Here is a 20,256-nt window from a genome sequence, read left to right on the forward strand (position 1 = left end):
GGGGGAGAAGAACTGCACCACTTCAGACTGTGTGCATGGAATGGGGGCGGAGAAGGAAGTTCCTTTCTCACTTAAAAACAAAGTGATTGCAAGTTAGAAAACAACTACTACTCACACTAATGTTTTAGGGGGGTGAGGTTATAGACTAGCTCATTCCCTGTTCTGCTAGTTTTCTGTTGGCAGGGACCTATGTTTGTTTTAAACGAGGGAGGATTGAGAAAATGGTACCCTCCGCTGGCCTGACACCTCTACCACCAAGTGGTACAGTCCACTCTGCCATCCTACCTCTGGATTCCACCAACTCAGTGTGCCCAGCTGTGAAGCACTGGGTCTAACCAGCAGTAAATTGCCATGCAGCCCACCTGCCCACCTGCCTTGCTCAGGCTGGAGTGGAAAGTTACTGGCTGTGGTGTGAGAGAGTTCAAGAAGGCCACGCATGCATGCAAGGGCACGTGAACCTTTGCAAAGCAGGCGTCTCCCAGAATGTTAAGTGCTCTCTGCCACCCGTTTCTAGTCTAGCTGAGTTTACTGCAAACATGGAAAACTTCCCTGAGTTATGGAAGTGACCGGCGACAGCCAAGCAAACAAACAAGCCCTCCTTGCAACGCTGTCTACTGAAGGGCTTAATCTGCACAAATAGTTCTCCAAGGCTTAGCTCTCAAGACATTTCTGTATACCTTGCATCCACCTGCATTGCAACGGAGCGAGCCCCTGAGCATGTCCTGAGTGGCTTTCCACACCAAAACTGGCGGCACTGAAGAGCTTCTGAGATTGCACCTAGCCTGACCCACACAGTTCCAAGCGTGCATTTTCCATCTTGAGGACCAGAAAGTTGCTTTTCACAACACTGAGGTTTTCTGGATTACTTGATGCCAGTTTCTGTGTCTGCGCAGAACCACAGCACACACTCGGGTCCTGGTTATGCCCTCTCACTTACATACCCTTCGCCCCAAATAAGTTGCAGCTGGTTGCTGCCCAGCGGCGAGGGAGTGGCACTCCGCACGTGCTCAGAAATACACCCACTGACTCGTATGATAACCTGAACACTGGAGAAAACAGGGTTTGGAGGACAAACTCTGGTTTGTCTTATGATGAAGCAGTTATCCTCTCACCCCTATGAGTGTCTATGCTACCTTTTAGAATGGCAACCTTCAGCCACGCTGCGGAGACAGGAACAAGGGGCTGGGCCATGGAGGAGGGACAAAAACAAGTGCTGCAAGACTGGAAGGGCACCTTTGTTGCTCCCAGCGAGTGGCACGCCAGCTGGATCTGCCATCCTTGGCATTGCCCATCCCTGGTTATGTCATCTCTGCTGTGTTCACAAACAGTTGGTGGCGGCGCAGTACTGAATGTACCAGCGTGCCAGCCGTGGCAAGCGAGCTCTTGCAGCCGACTCTTCCTGCTTCCACCCAGCCAGGACCTTCCTTCTTCCTCTAAGCTGCCAGCTCTGGGTGCTAGTCAAACACAGCTGAATCCTGAATCACAAAAGGAGTGGTGATGGAGGAGGAGGAGGAGCAGAAACTTCTTTCTGTTCCCAAGCCATGGTGTGTTTTTTTCCAGCTGGAACTCGCCAGAACTCAGTTCTGGCCCTTCTCAGGCGGGCGCCACGGCCATCAGAAGAGAACAAGGGTGAGTTCCAGCAGCTGTTTTTTCTAGAAAAACAGCACAGTCCCGAGCACTCCTTCCAATGCCAATCTGGGCATCACCGCTGTGCCTCCTTAGCTCTGAATCTGCCAGGGTTGGCAGCAAAGATCCATCTTTGCCCAACCTCCTGCTTCCCACAGTGACCCATCTGATGCCCCTGATAAGCTCACAAAAAGGGCATGCGCTGCCACTCCCCTCTGCAAGTATTACTCTGATAGACTGTCTCCGTCCACAGAGATTCCAAACCATAGAAAGCAACATTATTTGGGGGATTTGTTTTCACACACAAAACTGCATCGCACAAATAGAAGGATGAAGGCTTCGGCGAAATGCTTTTGCTCATCTTGCTTCACTTGGGAACGTAACCAGGAAACAAGCTTAGGAAATATGTTTTTAAATCTCTCCATGGAGATTCCAAACCACAGAAACAACATTCTTTGTGGAGGTTTTGCTTACAGACTCCACTAACCTGGAAGCAGTACCTCGGGTTAAGAACTTTGCCCCAGGATGAGAACAGAAATTGCGAGGCGGCGGGGCGGCAGGCCCCATTAGCTAAAGTGGTACCTCAGGTTAAGAGCGGTTTCAGGTTAAGAATGGACTTATGGAACGAATTAAGTTCGTAACCCGAGGTACCACTGTACTTAGATTAGCTGGACTGTCCCACTGATTTCTTAAAATAAATAAATAAATAAATAAATAAATAAATAAATAAAATATGACCCCCTCATTTTTCTCAACCGTCCTTCCCTATCAATAATATTTATTTGTGAAAAGGTGGTGAGCACATGACAGGCTCTCGAAAGCACGATGTGAAAGTCCTGCTCTCCAATCTTAAACACGAACTTTAACAGGGAGAAATGTAAAGTATTGCACTTGGGCAAAAAAATGAGAGGCACAAATACAAGATGGGGGACACCTGGCTTGAGAGCAGTACATGTGAAAAGGATCTAGGAGTCTTGGTTGACGACAAACTTGACATGAGCCAACAGTGTGATGCGGCAGCTAAAAAAGCCAATGCAATTCTGGGCTGCATCAATAGGAGTATAGCATCTAGATCAAGGGAAGTAATAGTGCCACTGTATTCTGCTCTGGTCAGACCTCACCTGGAGTACTGTGTCCAGTTCTGGGCACCACAATTCAAGAAGGACACTGACAAACTGGAACGTGTCCAGAGGAGGGCAACCAAAATGGTCAAAGGCCTGGAAACGATGCCTTATGAGGAACGGTTAAGGGAGCTGGGCATGTTTAGCCTGGAGAAGAGGAGGTTAAGGGGTGATATGATAGCCATGTTCAAATATATAAAAGGATGTCACATAGAGGAGGGAGAAAGGTTGTTTTCTGCTGCTCCAGAGAAGCGGACATGGAGCAATGGATCCAAACTACAAGAAAGAAGATTCCACCTAAACATTAGGAAGAACTTCCTGGCAGTAAGAGCTGTTCGACAGTGGAATTTGCTGCCAAGGAGTGTGGTGGAGTCTCCTTCTTTGGAGGTCTTTAAGCAGAGGCTTGACAACCATATGTCAGGAGTGCTCTGATGGTGTTTCCTGCTTGGCAGGGGGTTGGACTCGATGGCCCTTGTGGTCTCTTCCAACTCTATGATTCTATGATTCTGTGATTCTACGTGGAGACCAGTTGCAGTTACTTAGGCGAGAAAGGAATTCACTCTGTGCGTGCTCAGCAGCACCCCCAGCCATCACTCTCGCACTTTGAATGGGTATGCTATTCAAAACTGAAAATGTGGGCCTGAAAATGGTGAGAGTCTGCTTCAAAGGGGTCCCTGCCTGACACCAATCTAAGGACAATGACTTTATAGACTTACGGACAGGGAAATAAATTGGGAACCTTACAGTGTCACTATTTGGGGTCCTCTGCTGAGGGCTGGCTGTGGACTCAGTGGGAAGCCACGAATATTTAAATGCGACACAAAAGCGCTCTGACGGTGTGCTGCGGGTGTGAGCTCATGCGCCAAACATCCCGCGCGCGCCGCATCCCTAAAGGCGAACTAATTGCACATTGCTCTATCATGCGCAGAGGAAGACCCAGGGAAGCACGCCCTTGAGGCGCCTGTGTGCATATACACATGTGCACACACACTTCCATGTGCTGAGACAGCTGTCTCGGTCCGTGACACACTCTGGGGAGCACCTCTTGGCGGGCCCCACCCCAGACCTTCTCTAATCTGCTCCACGGGGGCCTATTGACATAGCAAGAGTTTGTGTGTGTTCTTAAGCGAGCATTAAACAATTATACCTGTTACATAAACTCAGGGGACTCGTGCCAAGCAGGGAGGGAGAGACTGACGGGGAGACTTAATTACACAGGCTCTGAGCTCTGCTGCCAGATCACCTGTTCGCTGCCAGGACTGGGAGGAAGTGGTCCTCCGGGGAGACTCAGTCCCAAGGGCAAGAAGGCCTGAGAATCTTGGCATTGAGGGGTCCTAATCTGAGGCAGGGCTCCATGCCTAGGGCTTGTGCCCCAGGATGTGTTTCTTAGGCAGGTCACCTCACCTTTCTCCTTTCTCTCCGCTTTTAGGAAGCTCTCACACACGGCACATTAGATAGAATAATGGAGCGACCCCCAGAACCTGCCCTCCTAGGCGTAACAAGTGTATTATCCATTTATAGTTAATAACTAACCACGGTAACTATGTCAATATCATCATGCGCTGTAGTATCTCGTTGCACTTAGCTACCTTGGGAGTATTGTGCTCTAGAAGTCATGTTTGCGTGCGTCGTGCGATGCACACAGATACGTTTATTTAGCTTTCAGGGTGCAAGTCACTGTAGGATAGGAGGAATGAAGCAAAATAATACTCTGCAGCGGCTCTCCGTCTGTGGAATGCTCTCCCCAGGGAAGTTCGCCTGGCGCCTTCATTATACACCTTTAGGTGTCAGGCAAAAATGTTCCTTTTTATCCAGGCCTTTGGTTGACCTGATGGACATCCTATACCCTTTTAAAATGTGGCTCTTTTTGCGGGGGGGGGGGAGGAGTTATTATTGGGTTATTGTTCTTGTTTCGGTTTTATATATTGTGATCTTTTCTGTGAACTGCCCTGATACCTCCGGGTATAGGTCAGTACAGTGGTACCTCGGGTTACATACACTTCAGGTTACATACGCTTCAGGTTACAGACTCCGCTAAGCCAGAAATAGTACCTCGGGTTAAGAACTTTGCTTCAGAATGAATTTCAGAAAATCAGAATGAATTTCAGGAATCAAAAAGTCATATTGAAAAAATTCGACTTTCGAGCAGTCTGCCTCCAAAATAGCAACTAGGTATTCTGTTCTAGTGGCCATAATCCTCTTTTAAAGGAGCAATTTGGTGCTCAGCTTATATATCTGAGTTTCTAACACAGCTTGGAGCCCACCTCCCGTGACTTCTGAGAAAGTCCTGCCTGTCAATGTGAATAAGAAGTGTGAAGGAAAGGCATTTGTCACGCAAATGAACATTCTGGCCAATGAACATGATATGAGAGAGAGAGAGAGAGAGAGAGAGTTTTGGACTTGATACCCCACCTTTCACTCCCCTTAAGGAGTCTCAAAGCGGCTAACAATCTCCTTTCCCTTCCTCCCCCACAACAAACACTCTGTGAGGTGAGTGGGGCTGAGAGACTTCAGAGAAGTGTGACTGGCCCAAGGTCACCCAGCAGCTGCAAGTGGAGGAGCGGAGACGCGAACCCAGTTCACCAGATTACAAGTTGACTGCTCTTAACCACTGCGCCACACTGGCTCTCAATATAATAATATGGCTCTCAATAATATGTCGCATTACAAGAACCAAACCTGAACAGGCTTTACTTAAGCCTGCCGTTTTGAGAACAGGAACCACAGAGAGTTAAATCCATGCCCGGCAGAACTTTCCATTCGCTCCAGACAGTTGTTGGTTTCTCCTTGGCCCTGCATCCATGGGGGCACGTTGGTGACCGACATTGCTCTTTGCAGAAATATTCCGCACTGCGGCTGCTCAGGTGTTTCTGATCCAGGAACACAGAGAGCCTGGGGCAAAGGCTGGTTGTGGGAACAAGTGACTCAAGTTTGGCCACATTTGACCTGACCCTGGCATGACAAAACCGGGTCGCCGTGACATGGCCGCATTTCCTGGTGGCCCCAGGTGCAGAAAAGACCCAGAAGCGCATGGGAAGTTGAGACCAACATCGACCCAGAGCTGAACGTGAGCCAAGATTTACCTAGTGCTCAGCAATGAGTGAGTTTCAAAATGACCAAAACTTGCATGCTCCCACCCTACCCAGCAATAATTCTGAAGTAGGGGAACAGGGCTGTGGGTACCTGGAACTAACCTCCATCCCTGCTCCCTGCAGAAAAACATCACAGTATGCTAAGCCAGCGAAACCTGTTATTCCACACACAGACAGCCTGGAAAGGAAAGCAAACAAAAACAACCAGATCTCTTCCATTTGACAAAAGCTCCTGCTCGGTGTGTTTACTCGCTGAAGCCAAGGGGCAACCTCTGTGCCCGAAAAGCAAAGCAAATACAGCAACTGTTAAAGCAAACTTAAGCCTGCAAAACGGAGCAAACTGGTGCTGAATCTGGAAGAGTAACACGGGATGCACTGAAGGATGGGGAACCAGATTAAAGGAACCTTAGGCGATCGATTGACTCTCCTGTGCCACAGCAAAGCGCCATCACCTTATGAACTTAAGAACTTAAGAAAAGTCCTGCTGGATCAGGCCAAGGGCCGATCCATTGCAGCATCCTTTTTTCACAGTGATCAGCCAGAGATGTCATTGCGAAGCCCTCAAACAGAACCTGAACACAAGAGTCCTCTCCCTCTCCTGTGGTTTCCAACAGCTGGCATTCAGAAACATTACTGCCTCCGACTGCAAAGGCAGAGCGTAGTCATCGTGGCTACTAGCCATCGATGGCCCTCTTCTCCATGAATTCGTCTTATCCTCTTTTAAAGCCGTCTAGGTTTAGCTATGCGCTGTGTGAAGAAGTGACTTGCTTTTGCCCATCCTAAACCTTCCAACATTAAGCTTCTTGGGGATGTCCGCAAATTCCAGTGTTAAAAGCAGCTTTCCCCAACCCGGTGCCCTCTGGAGGTTGTTGGGCTCCCAACTCCCATCAGCCCCAGTCAGCACAGCCAACAATCAGGAATAACGAGAGCTGGAGTCCGATAACAACACCTTAAGGGCTAGAGGGTGCCTTTAGAACAGGTGTGGGGAAGCCTTCTGCCCTCCAGAGGTTGGTGAACTACAGCTCCCATCATCCCTGGCTGCTGGCCATGCCAGCAGGGGCTGATGGGAGTTGTGGTTCCCACACACTTGCCTCACGAGCAGCATTCTCACCCCGGAGGGAATGCTCCTTCTAAGATGTCACTAGCCACTTGCAGTTTTAAGAGGAGCTGTAGAATAGTAATTATTTTAAAGCCCACAGCTTGATGAATCAGGGCATCTTTTTAGCCTACCGAAAAAGAGGTTTTTAAGTTTGTTTTTAAAGAAATATCTTACCAGTGGATCAATTAAATGGCTATTTGTGCCCTTTAAGCCCTGGCGGTACACGAATTTTTCAAACTGGAGGTTTCCCTATTGGAGAAAGGCTGTAGCTCAGTCATAGAGCATCTGCTGTGCAGGAAGAGGGGCCCAACTTCAATCTCTGGTATCTCCAGGCAGAGCTGAAAATGTCCCCTGCCTGAAATCCCAGAGACCCGCAGCCACACAGGGCTAATCCACACATCCGTTTCTCTGCAAGCTTTCCCCTGGGAACCCAATCTCTAGTGCAGAATCAGAACAAACAGCAGCCGGGTTTTAAGTGGATTGCTGTTAATAATAGTAATAATAATAATAATAATAATAATAATAATAATAATAATAATTTATTACTTATACACGGCCCATCTGACTGGGTTGCCCCAACCGCTCTGTGCGGCTTCCAACAGAATACAAAAAAAACGCACACTACACCAGACATTAAAAACTTCCTGATATAGGGCTGCCTTAAGATGTCTACAGAAGGCCATATAATTGTTTATCTCTTTGACATCTGATGGGAGAGTGTTCCACAAGGCGGGCACTACTACTGAGAAGGCACACTGCCTGGTTCCCTGTAATTTCTCCCAGGCAGTGAACTTCCAGATGGTCCTTGGAGCTGGATCTCACTGTCCAGGCTGAATGATGGGGGTACAGATGCTCCCTCAGTTATCTGGGCTGAGGCAGCTTAAGGTTTTAAAGCTCGGCACCAGCACTTTGAATTGTGCTTGGAAATTTACTGGGAGCCAGTGAAGATCCTTTAGGACCGGTGTTATATGGTCCTGGCGGACACTCCCAGTCACTAGTCTGGCAGCCACATTCTGGATTACGTTTCTGAGTCACTTTCAAAGGTAGCCCCAAAGGCAGGTAGAACACACTGCAGTAGTCCAAGCGGGATAGATAACCGGAGCGTTTGCCACCCTGGTGAGACAGTGGGCAGGCAAGCAGGGTCTCAGTCAGCATACCAGATGGAGCTGGTAGGCAGCTGTTCTGGGCACAGAATTAACCCGTGCAGTTCTCATGTAGCCCTAAAGAGCAGGTTTGCCAGAGGAGAAAGGCGGGGGGAAGGCAAAATTGCTCAAACCCGTGCCTAGAAAGCACAGTGGAAAACTGGTCAGACCCGTGCTTTCTAGGCACAGGGTGAGCAGAAGTGTGCCCCCCCCCATGTAGACACAATACAGTTGAGTGTTCCGGTTTGCAAATGTTTTTCAGAAGCCGAACGTCCGACGCGGCTTTCGATTGAGTGCAGGAAGCTCCTGCAGCCAACTGGAAACTGTGCCTTGGTTTTCGAACGTTTTCGGGAGTCGAGTGGACTTCAGGAAAAGATTGCGTTTGAAAACCAAGGTACAACTGCACTGAGTTAAAAAGGACCAATGGCCTGGCTAAGAACGAGGCCGCTTCCTATCTTCCTAACTAACCCCTTGCACAGGCCTTGTTCAGGCTGGGGCTGTGCCCTGCGACACACGCAGCAACAACGCCAACTCCCTTTTCCCTGGCACCACAATGCAAGGCTTCCTGCCCCACTTCCATCCCCGAAGCCAGAGCAGAGCCCTACCTGGGCCTCCTTGGCCAAGATGTCCGTCCGACTGTCTGTCCGCTCCCATGGTTGAGTCGAGGAGCAGCTGGTGGGGCGCAGGGTGGGCGTGATGACCTCTGGGGTGGAGCCGTGGAGGCCGGAGCCTGGGGACCGCCCCCCTTTGCGCCTGCTGGACTCCAGGTAGTCCTTGACGTAATCCGACTGGTAGTACCCTTGCAGCGGGCACAGGTCCTGGCGGCTGCGGGCGATGTATGAGGCACGGGCAGGGGGTGGGTCGGCGCGGTACGAGTCCGACAGGTGCATGGAGTTGATGTCCCGCGCCAGGTCCGAGTGGCTACTGGATTTCTTGCGGCCCAGCGTGGCGCCGTAGCTGGTGGATGGGCTGTTGCCATAGGAGTAGCTGGGGGCCCCTCCGCTCAGCCCCCCGCTGCCCGGGGTTCTCACCGGAATCCGTCCATAGCTGGGGCTGAGCCTGGTGCTAGAGTCCGGGCGTTGGAGCAGCCGCCTGTCGTAGGTCAAGGAGGAGGAGGACGTGGTGGTGCCCGATGTCCGGAGGTAGCTGGAGGGCGCGGTGGGCTTGAGGCCGATCTTCTCCTTGTCCGGGTAGGAGGAGGACAGGTTGGAGGAGTAGGAAGAATAGTTCCCATAGCTGGTGGAGGCCTTGCTGTACGACGAGGTGTCCGAGTAGCGGGGAGTGTCGACATAGCGTTTCAAGGTGGAAGACAGCTGGGACATCCTGCGGGATGGGGCACTGGGGGCGGCGCTGGTGGCATTGGCTAGAAAAAAAGGGGGACACGATGACAGCCGTTAAGCTAAGGACGGCCCACTACTATTATCAGGGTTGGGCCCAGGTTTCCTGAAAGAGCGTCTCTCCCTATATGAACCTGCCTAGGTATAAAGATCCTCAGGTAAACACCTTCTCCCCCCCCCAAATCCTTTATTATTTTATTCACATAATATACCTTCTTTACAACAAACAACTCCAAAATAAACAGACATCTCCAAAATAAAATCATATGTAACAAAACCGTAAGTCTCATGTTTTCATTTATACTGATCGCCTTCTCTCGGTCCCATCAACACCAGAAGCATGGTTGGTGTGACATGAGAGAGCCTTTTCTGCGGCTGCCCCCACATCATGGAAGTTTCTCCCAAGAAACGCTAGACTGGCTCCCTCTTTGCCCTCCGGGTATAGGGCGGTATATAAATTCAATAAATAATAATAATAATAGCCTTCCACTGGCAGGCTAAGACCTTCATGAGACATGCTTTTGAAAACTAAGGTGCAGATGATGTTGGCCACTGCATCAGGGCAAATTGTGCTTTAATGCTGATTTGAAATGTAGTTTGAGGAACTTGACCTGTTGTTTTCACGTATTGCAGGGGATTGTCAGAAGATAACATTATCTTTAATTATATACCTAATATATGGGGCTTGATTATTGATCGATGTGCCCTTACACCTCCAAAAGATTGATCTTGATACATTGGAAGGACAAAAAGACGACCGCTTTTGATCAATGGGTAGATGACATGGCAACTCTTGCAACCCTTGAACGGATCATTTTCAGACAAAGATTATGTATAGATAAATTTAATTATATTTCCAACACATTTACTGAAACCATAGTGACCTGTGAATCAGTGTATATTTGAGGGAAACAATAAGTTCATCCATCTACATATGTTTTATATAGTTCTTTAATCTTAATTAAATTCCACTGTTCTATTGTTATTGTTGTTTTCCTCTATATTTTCCTTTCCTTTTGCTATAACTCATTCTAATATTCTTAATAAATAAAACAAAGTAATTTTAAAAAGGAAATAGTAATGCTGTGTGTGTGTGTACAGATTCAAAAAATGCAACCACATAGGTGCCCGTGGGAAACTAAAATGACATCGAATGGGGCAGTGGGTGCGAATCAACCAGCCTCGGAGGCAGGTGTTGCAGAGTCAGAACACCAAGGAGCCAGCTCCAAAACAGGAACAGCAGGTGGCATAAACAGAAACTCAACCCTTGATTCCTTTGCCAAGGTGTGTTTACATTTGCAAACCCTGCAGCCCTACATAAAGGCCACCGGCGCCCTCTTCTGACCAAGACTATCTTTGCAACAGAACAGCAATACGATCATATCACGGAGGAGCTCTCCTTCAAACTAGAATTTCTTGCAGATCAACACCATCAGCAGTTTTTTTTTTACTGGGTGATACCCAAGGGCACATAGTAGCAGCACCTTTTCTTCTTAAAAAAGATGCAGCAGCAAGCACTGCACACCATTATACATTTAAAGCGCATCCAATGAACATTTAAATCAAATGACTTTCCCTCAAAGAATCCTGGGTGCTGTAGTTTGTTAAGGGGGCTGGGAACTGTAGTTCTGTGATCTACCTCAGATAATAGAGTTGTCTGGCCCAGATCTTCAGAGCGCTCTCTCTCTGTGTGTGTGTGTGTACGGCCTTTATCTTCCAAGGATCTCAAGGTGGTGTATATGATTTTCCTCTTCCCTATTTCCTCCCCACACCGACCCTGTGAGGTAGGTTAGGCTAAGAGATGGTCACCCAGTGGGCTTCATGGCCGAGTGGGGATTCAAACCCAGCACTCCCAGGTCGTAGTCCAACACTCTAACCATTACGCCACTCTGGCACTGTTGTGCCTTTAACACAGCTGAATTAGTGGGGCAATTCTACGAGGAATTCTCCCATCCCTTAGGAAACTCAACAGGGAAAAAGTACGGCTTGCACAATTCAATCCCTGATGACATCTCCAGATAGGTTTGGGAATGTCCCCCATCTGAAATTCTGGAGAGCCCCTGCCAGCCAGTGTAGGCCAGTGTTCTTCAATCTTGGGGCCCCAAATGTTGTCGGACTATAACTCCCATCATCCCGCACCACTAGCAAAGCTGGCTGGAGATGATGGGTTTTGTAATACAGCAACACCCGAGGACCCATGGCTAAAAAATACACCAGTGTAAATAAATAAATAAATATAATAATAATAATAATAATAATAATAATAATTTTATTTATACCCCGCCCTCCCCAGCCAAGACCGGGCTCAGGGCAGCTAACAACCAATAATAAAAACAAGTTGATTGAAATATAACTTAAAAACAAGATTAAAATACAACATTAAAATGCAGCCTCATCACAGGAGGAGAAAGGAAAAAAGAAAGAAAGAGGGGGGAGGGAGTCAAACTGATTCTAAGCCAAAGGCCAGGCAGGACAACTCTGTCTTACAGGCTATGCGGAAAGAAATTAGATAATAAGATACTAGTTGAGTCCACTTTTTTACCAGGCTGGCCACATACTATGACTGCATGAAGATGGCGGGGGGCTTCACCTGTGGGATTTCTGCCTGCCACCCAGCTATTCAAGGCACAGCCTTTCCTATTTCAGGAAATAAAAAAAGCATGGCCATTTGCCAAGGGAACTGCCTCCAAAACACAGCTCCCTGGGAACGACATGTTCTTTCATGAACCTCTACACTTGCAGCACACCTGCAGACGCCTTCAGGTAAGCTTTCCCCAGCAGCGATAGGCCTCATGCCCGCCTGCCTTAGCCTCTTCCCAAGCGCCTCATCGCCCAGGGTGACCCGCAGCTGCCCGCTCTTGACCCATCATGTGCAATCACGAGGTGCGCCGTGCAGGTTGCGTTGTGCGCGATTGCCGCCACTACCTCCCAGGGCCAAACAGACTGCTTTGCTCATGCAGATGCACGACCCCTAGTGTCGCTTCTAGGAAACGCAATGCTGGGCCTAAGATTAAATCTCCAGCTCTGCTAATAACAGGCCTCTGACAGCCCTGTTTTCCACTTCTGCTCTCTACCTCACGAGCACCATCTTCCCACGCCGTGCTCAGCTGAGCCTTGCAGGCAGATCCCGGTGCTTGCTGGCTTTTAGGCTGCCCAGAAAAAGCTACACTTGCTTTTCTTGCTTCCTTGTTCCAGCAGCCTCTTGCTGAAACCTGAACTCTCCCGGGAACCCGGCACAACCTGATCACAGCCCTTCCACAGCCTAGCACCTGCCAGCAGCTTTGGGCCACAGCTCTCTTCGTCCTGACCATTGGTCCAGGCAGTTGGAACTGATGGGTCGAGCGCAAGGGAAGCCCCACACAGAGCGCATTGATCTAACCTTGGAAGTGTCTGGTGCACAAACTGCTGCCGCCATCTCCCTCTGTGAGGGATTGTGGATGCTGTGCTTGCTCTTATTCAACCATCTCAAACTCCACTTTGCTCTATTTAATCCAAACAATAAAGGTTGTAGTTACTAGCAAGTCTTATGTAAGCCCTCCATTCCAGCGGGATGATTGTTGGGACTGACTCTCCACTACCATTTTCTTCGGGGAGTGACTCAACGACTGCCCTGCTCGTGGCCTGACCAATTGTCACGTCTAGGGCAATTATTTCCCAGCCCCCCCAGGTCAAACTGGCTAATGACTCTGTGGGATTTTATTAATCCTGTCGGCGTGTGGCCTAGACTCACTTGCCTGAGTCATTCAGAGCTATTTTGCTCTGCATGCACTTGCTGGCGATGCGTCTGAATCACAAAGGCTGTTCCTGGAAGCCTCTCTCAAGCTAAGGTGACTAGAAGACACTGGACTACAACTCCCATCATTCCTAGCTAGCATGCCCAGTGGAAGAGGATGATGGGAGTTGTAGTTCAAGAACATCTTGTGCCCAGTTCTGGGCATCACATTTTAAGATTGACATTGACAGGCAGGGTCGTGTCAAAAGGAGAAAGGCAAGTGTGATAGTAATGTGTCTGTATACCCAGGCCACATCTTCACCATACATTTAAAGCACTATTATAATAAAGTCATGGCTTCTCCAAGAGAATTCTGGGAAATGTGGTTTGTTAATGTGCTGAAAGTCATTAGGAGGTGCTAATTCCGCTCACAGAGCTACAATTCTCAGAGTTCCCTAGTAAGAGAACTGATTGCTAAACCACTCCGGGAATTGTAAGTCTGTGGGGGGCACCAGGGGAGTCTCCTAACAACTCTCAGCACCCTTAACAAACTACAGCTCCCAGAAATCTTTGGGGGAAGCCATGACTGTTCAAGAGTGTTTGAAATGTGCAGTGCAATTGGGGCCCAGCTGTGAGTAAATTTACTTCTGAGTAGATGCTCCAAGTTTGCCATTTAAAAAAAAAATTAAAAAATTATTCCATTTCAAGCATTTTTAAATTCAAGAGTGCTTTAAACGTATGGTTCGGATATGTGGCCCAAGTCCTATAAAGAACTGGCTAAATTTAATCTGAAGAGAAGATTAAGAGGAGATATGATAGCAGCTCCCCACATATCTGAAGGACTGTCATGAAGAAGATAGAGCAGGCAAGGGCTATGTATACAGCTATGTATTTAAAGCACATTCAAAGCACATTTCCTCGCTCAAAGAATTATGGGCCCTGTAGTTTGGGAAGGGTTGCTGGGAACTGTAACTCTGTGACTCTGTAACTCTGCTAGACTACAGTTCCCAGAATCCTCTGAGGGAAAGAATGCGCCTCAGGTGTGCTTTAAAGGTATAGAGTGCTCTCTGCGGACTTGCAGACTGAAAAAGGCTTCAGGGTGGGGGAAAAGTTGGCTTCGTGTTTAGCAAAAGCTCTCGAGCGAGCAGTGGCACCACCTGCAAGTTCAGGAGCTCTGTGCCACATTCTTGATCTGTGCCCGTGCCTTGATTTAAAAGCACAGGCAAACCGCTCAATCTTTTCAAAATCTCAAAGCAGCGTTTGGAAGGTGGGGTTGTGGGGCTGCTGGAACAGAGGGAGACACCGTCTCCTACACCGCCAGGTCACTAAGTCTGCCTAGCTAGTATTCCATGCTCTGACTGGCAGCAGGTCTTTCCCATCACTTGATCCTTTTTTTTAAAAAAAGTGGATGATTGAACCTGGGACTTTCTGCAAGGAAAGTGCCTGCTTTTCTAGAAGAAATTTAAAGACTATCTGAATAAATATTGTAATATTAAAGATATGTAATCACTTGAAAGAATCAATTAGGCCTAGGACTAAACTGGGATTAGATAAACAAATAAGAAAATGTATGATAGGAAAAGTTAGGAAATACGATTATGACTGTGATATGGTTTTATTATAAAATAATGATATTGGAAACTGCTACATATAATTACTAAGAAATTCAGATGGAATTTAATTAATTAATTCAGATGGATTTTAATTAATTAATTGATTGATTAAGTGTTAGTGTAGTGACGATTTGTTCTATTTTATGTTTCATATTCTTTTTTTATTTCTCTTTTTATATTTCTCTTTTTTCCTTTATTATTGTCAACTTTTTCTTTTGTTATGTCTATGTATGGAAAATAATAAATATTATCGGTGTGTGTGTGTGTGCTTGCTGCAGCCTGGCCTTGCCTTTCAGCTGCGGGGTGGGGGTTAGAGGAGCTTTGCAAGCAGCCCAGCCCCCTCTACTCCTTTCAGCTCAACACAAGCGGCTTCTCCATCAATAATTCAGGTGCACGGATCAACTCCAGTTTGATGCAAATGGGGAAGGGAAAAGTCTTCCCTGATCTAGCCAAGGAGCTGGGCCCGCTGTTCATGTCAAAGTCCCGCCTCTCCTCCTACCTCACCTGCAAAGTGGGCAGGGGATTGGGATTTGAGGGGCATAGGCTGTTGGAACCCAGGGGCGAGGCAAGCCTGGCTGGTATCTCAATAAATGAAGGCTTTGATTGGTGCAGGAGGAAGAAAACTGGACCAGCTACACCTCTGGGGTCCTGTGGTTGGTAGGGTGCCCTGTAATTTCTAGATGAAATGCTCCTATTTCCACATGAATCATTAGATAAACCTGTTGTTTTGTGGCAAATTGCTTCTACAGTTTCCTTTTCTGCATTTGTTTGTTGCACAAATTACTAACTCTGGCACTTGCTCACCGAGAGGCCTTGGGAAAATCATCACCCGCCAGTATCTTCAAGAACACCTGCAGCCCATTCCCTACACCAGTGGTTTCCAGTAGCACCCTGGGGTGCCTTGAATGATGGTTAGGGGTGCCGCGGGCAACACTGGCCTCTGTCCTTCTTTCCTTCCCTCCCTCCTCCAATGACCTCATGTCTCTGCCTCCCAAAGGCTTGCACAGCTGTTTGTTGCACCAGCCCTGGCTATAAGCTCCCCAGGTGAATGGGGTCTCTGGAACTGGCCAGGGGGTGCTGGTTGCCAGAAGCTGAAGTGGCCTCGGAGTAAGCAAGCAAGCAGGCCGAGTCCAGCCGGCCAGTCCCCCAGCCCTTGCTGTTAGGAATGGACAGGCAAGTCCCAGGCCCCTATGGGGCAGGGTGAGGAGGTACCTCTCTCTGGGGCAGGGGGGTGCAGCTCAGAGACTAGAGGTGGCAGCTGTGGCTGCCCGGAGGACTCCCAAGGAGAGAGGAGAGGAGGCTGAGGGAACACTCCAGAAGGGAGGGTGTTTGAAAAAGGACAAGAGGCTGCCAGCTCTGCAGGCAAGGGGTAACACAACTGGGCTCCTGAGCCCCACAGGGGTGCCGCAGAAAGAATGCAGCTGATGGAGCTGTGGACTCAAAAGGATTGAAAACCTCTGTCCTACACAGAGGGAACTCCCCTGCAAACTATGCCTAAACTATTGTGGTAGCAATTGCAGATGGAGGTATTTCATGCTGTGTTCATGCGTAGGAGCTGGGGAGCTGTAGAGAGCTGCAGGTCTGCATTGAGTGCGCCTGCAATTTCTCACATGCATGATTATTCACCCTGAGATTCTTTGGTAAAAGGTAGTAAAGGTAAAGGGACCCCTGACCATTAGGTCCAGTTGTGGCCGACTCTGGGGTTGCGGCGCTCATCTCGCTTTATTGGTCAAGGGAGCCGGCGTACAGCTTCCGGGTCATGTGGCCAGCATGACTAAGCTGCTTCTGGCAAACCAGAGCAGCGCACAGAAACGCCGTTTACCTTCCCGCCGGAGTGGTACCTATTTATCTACTTGCACTTTGACGTGCTTTCAAACTGCGAGATTGGCAGGAGCAGGGACCGAACAATGGAAGCTCACCCCTTCGCGGGGATTCAAACCGCCGACCTTCTGATTGGCAAGTCCTAGGCTCTGTGGTTTAACCCACAGCACCAACTGCGTCCCCAAAAGGTAGTATATAAATTTAAATAAATAAAATAAATAATACCCAAAGCATATGCATGCCCTGCACTAAAACAAGTTATCCATTAACAAGATAGTGGCTCAGTCTCACTTTCCCATGTGTAAAATGGGAAGAAAACACAACCTTTAGAAATTAGGAATAAGGCTTTGGCACAGGGGCACACAGCTGTGTTTGCAAACTTTTTTACTTTTTTAAAAAAGAAATTGATATAAGCTACAGCAGAATAAAGTGGCAGAGTGGGGAGATGATTAGGTTGCACAAAACCCCACAACTTTCCACAATACTGCTTGGTTTTAGGCAGATGACCTAACAGATTTCAATAATAACAATAACAATAATTTGACTCAGCTTTGGTTTGGGACATGGCTTTTAACAGAAGCGCTGCAAGAGGCAAAGTTATCCCAGAGCATGTGCAGAGTGCCTTTCCCTCATCATTCAGAAAGTGAAACCAAAAGCCTCCTCTCAACCCTGCCCTGCAAAAGACGTCACAAACACCTCAGCAGCAGCAGTGCAATTAGGTAATTTTAGATTCTGGACTTAATGAGTTGCATTCAACATTAATCATACTCAGAGTAGAACTACTAAAATTAAAGGACTTAAATTAGTCATGTCCATTAATTTCAATAGGCCTACAATGAGTACACATGACAAATGCTGAATACAACCCAAAGGGGTTTTGTTAAGATGATAATTGGCAAAGCTAGCTTTCCACATTGTGACATGAGTGAATTAATCAACACAGGCTATGTACATACCATAAACATACTTATAGCACATTCCTATCCCTCAACTCCCTGGGAACCATAGTGAGTGCTGGGAACTGCAGTTCTGTGACGGGAAAACTTAAGTTGCCAGAATTCTTTTTTTTTGTTTGTTTAGGAGAAAGGGGTAATGCACTTTCAATGTACGATGTGTACACAGCCAATGCTGATTACTTCACTCATTTCAAAACGTGGCAAAGCCAGCCTGGCTCAGTTTGGGGGGGGGGGTTGGGTTGGGGGGAGCTCTCCTGCTCATTCCTTTCAGTGGGGTCCTGTCCTTCTGCCCCGAAGTCTTGCCCTGACGGCGAAGCTGCCTCTAGAGTTACAACCGAAGTTCTCTTGAGCTGAAGGGAATAAAGTCCAAACAGACGGGAGCCCTTTCCTTCGGAAGCTAAAGGGATAAAAGCAGCAAGTGTACAAAAAATAAAAACATCCGTCCGCAACGGGTGCGCAAGTGCTCAAATGGGGCTTTAAATGGTGGCTTCATTGGATCCCACCACTAAGAGCCACAGGTGGGAGCCATGGCCTAAAACTTGCAGCTGCACAGAGGAGAAAGACTTCCCAAGTCTTACGTACCTTGGTGGGGCTTGGCTCTCCAATGAGGAGGAGAAAGAAGCTGTCGTCGTCCCAAACAGACACGCTGAGAGGGTTTCTTTGGGGGGAGGGAAATAGTCTGGCCAACTTGAGGGGCAGGTGCTGTTCTGCTACACCCCTTGAGTCCAGAAACGCCAACCGCCCCCCTCCAGAGGGAAGCAGGAAACTTTGGGGTGGCCAGAGGGGGGTCCTTACGGTTTGCCCTGGCGTTTCTCCAAGGCTAGCCGCCTGTTGGTGTCTCCCTCCTAACTTCTTCCTTTTTTACTTTCGAGTTGGACAGCTCTCGCAGGGCTGAGAGTCGCTGGTTGCTGAGGAAACAGCCCTCTTTTCCAAAGGCCTTTCAAGATGCCCAGCGTAAACTCTGGGCTTGGCCGGCCGCCCATGGCTAGGAGCCAGGCAGCAGGGAAACAGGCGGCCAAGGGAAATGCTCTCTGGGGAGAGGAACCAGCCGCATGGCTTTGGGGCTTGCAAATTCCCTTCCAGAGGGTACTGCTGGGCAGTGGAGGCCGGCCCCTTAGAGGAAATGGGGCAGTGCCCCACTAACTGGCCTTGGCTGACCCCCAATCTGCCTGCTTCTTTACTTACAACCCATGCAGGGGTTGGTACTGCCTTCCACCTTCCTCCTCTCCCTCCTGAATCTCAGGGTTTCCCCTTGCAGAACTCAGCAGAGAGGAAGATGGGGACAAAACTAGGATTTGTTGGCTCTGCCCATCATTGCCTCTGTCTCTACCCAGGCCTCACCTGTAGCCTCATGCCCCTTTAAACAGCCACAGTGCGACTCATGGAACACGTTGGCGATTAATATACACAGAATAATAAATAAAACATTCTTTACCAACCTTCTGATAAAAATACAAAACAGTAAACAAAGCCACAGAGACTTGAGAACTACCCAACCTAAGATGAACTTATAATGTCTGGTTTCAATAGATTGTTCAAATGCTTAACTCAGTCTTTTAGGTAAGTTCATGAAGATACCAACAAAAGGTAAGTTCAGCGTTATTCACAATACTGAGAGATGCTAGTGGAGTTGGAGATGGATGTTAATGAAGTTGTAGACGACAGGATGCCGGCGTTTTGCACCTGTTTTGCCCTGGCAGTCCAAGTAATCAAGAGGCCGCTGTTCGCCCCTGATGGAGCCCTTTAACTGGGGCTTGCAGGTAGCCACACTCCCAAGATAGTTTTCCGGGCTTCTTCAGTGGTCTAATCTCAAAGTCTTGATACATATATTGATATTCAATCTTAAAGAGAATGCTCTTTCTCATAGCTGTCAACTTACAGATTTGAAAATAAGGGACCAGCAGCCTCGAAAATAAGGGATCAGCAGCCAAAATAAGGGATTTTCCAGGAACAGGTATGTTCAACTTCTGAGCCCCTTCGAGCCAAAGGCAGAAAGCCCAGCCAGCAGCCAAATGAAGCCTCAAGCGGTGGTTCCCACAGCGCAGCAACCCGGCAAAGGGGATGCAGCAAGGAAAACCACCGTCACCTCTCCACTGGGAAGCGCTGAGCAAAGGTGAGTCCCCAAGCAACGCGGCCGATTTGATCGGCACAAGGCATGCAAGCTCCACCCCCCAGTCGTTCTTAGACTCCTTATTGGGTGAGCAACGCAGCCAAGCAACACAGTTGGAGCCTCCCTCCTCCCTGGCCGGCAGGGAGGGAGGGAGGGAGAGGAGCTGCTTCCTTTGAAACCCAGGAAATTTAAGGGACATCATCAATAGGGGACAGCAATGGGACACGGCGCTGGGATAAGGAAGTTTCCCGCCAAATAAGGGGCAGTTGACAGCTATGCTCTTTCTTGGCTTAAGCTTAAGAGACTGGTTTGCTTAGCATTTGTCTACCTTTAAACAGCCATGGCTTCCCCCAAAGAATCCTGGGAACTTTATGGTAAGAGTTGTTAAGATGCCCCTATTCTCCTCACAGAGCTACAGCTCCCAGAATTCCATGGGAAGGGGGATTGATTGCTAAACCACACCGGGAACAGTAGCTCTGTGGGTGGGTGGGGGGAATAGGCGCATTTTAACAACTCTCAGCACCCCTAACAAACCTTTTCCAGCTCTTTCCATCCCACTTTTGCGCAGAATCCCATCTTCTACACAAGTATCTTTAAACAGAAGGTACAGAAGTCCCATTCTCCTCC

At 48.4% G+C, this 20,256-nt stretch overlaps 2 protein-coding genes across 8 annotated transcripts in view; both read right to left on the minus strand.

Moving 5' to 3' along the window:
* C1QTNF5 (C1q and TNF related 5) overlaps nt 1-20,256 on the minus strand; it is a 201,947-nt gene that overhangs the window by 87,500 nt on the left and 94,191 nt on the right. The gene's annotated exons all lie outside the window — the stretch shown is intronic.
* Nucleotides 1-20,256, minus strand: part of USP2 (ubiquitin specific peptidase 2) — an 80,360-nt gene that overhangs the window by 43,752 nt on the left and 16,352 nt on the right. For all 7 annotated transcript variants that reach the window (XR_014520379.1, XM_083481036.1, XM_083481034.1 and 4 more), the window contains one exon: nt 8,686-9,443. Coding sequence is in view for 6 of the 7 variants with exons in the window: in XM_083481034.1 (XP_083337160.1) it covers nt 8,686-9,443 (758 nt within the window). In the remaining variant the exon portion in view is untranslated. The remainder of the gene's footprint in view (nt 1-8,685; nt 9,444-20,256) is intronic.

This window comes from Podarcis liolepis (genome assembly GCF_965112155.1).
Source record: "Podarcis liolepis genome assembly, chromosome: 16".
In the NCBI taxonomy this organism is placed as follows: domain Eukaryota; kingdom Metazoa; phylum Chordata; class Lepidosauria; order Squamata; family Lacertidae; genus Podarcis; species Podarcis liolepis.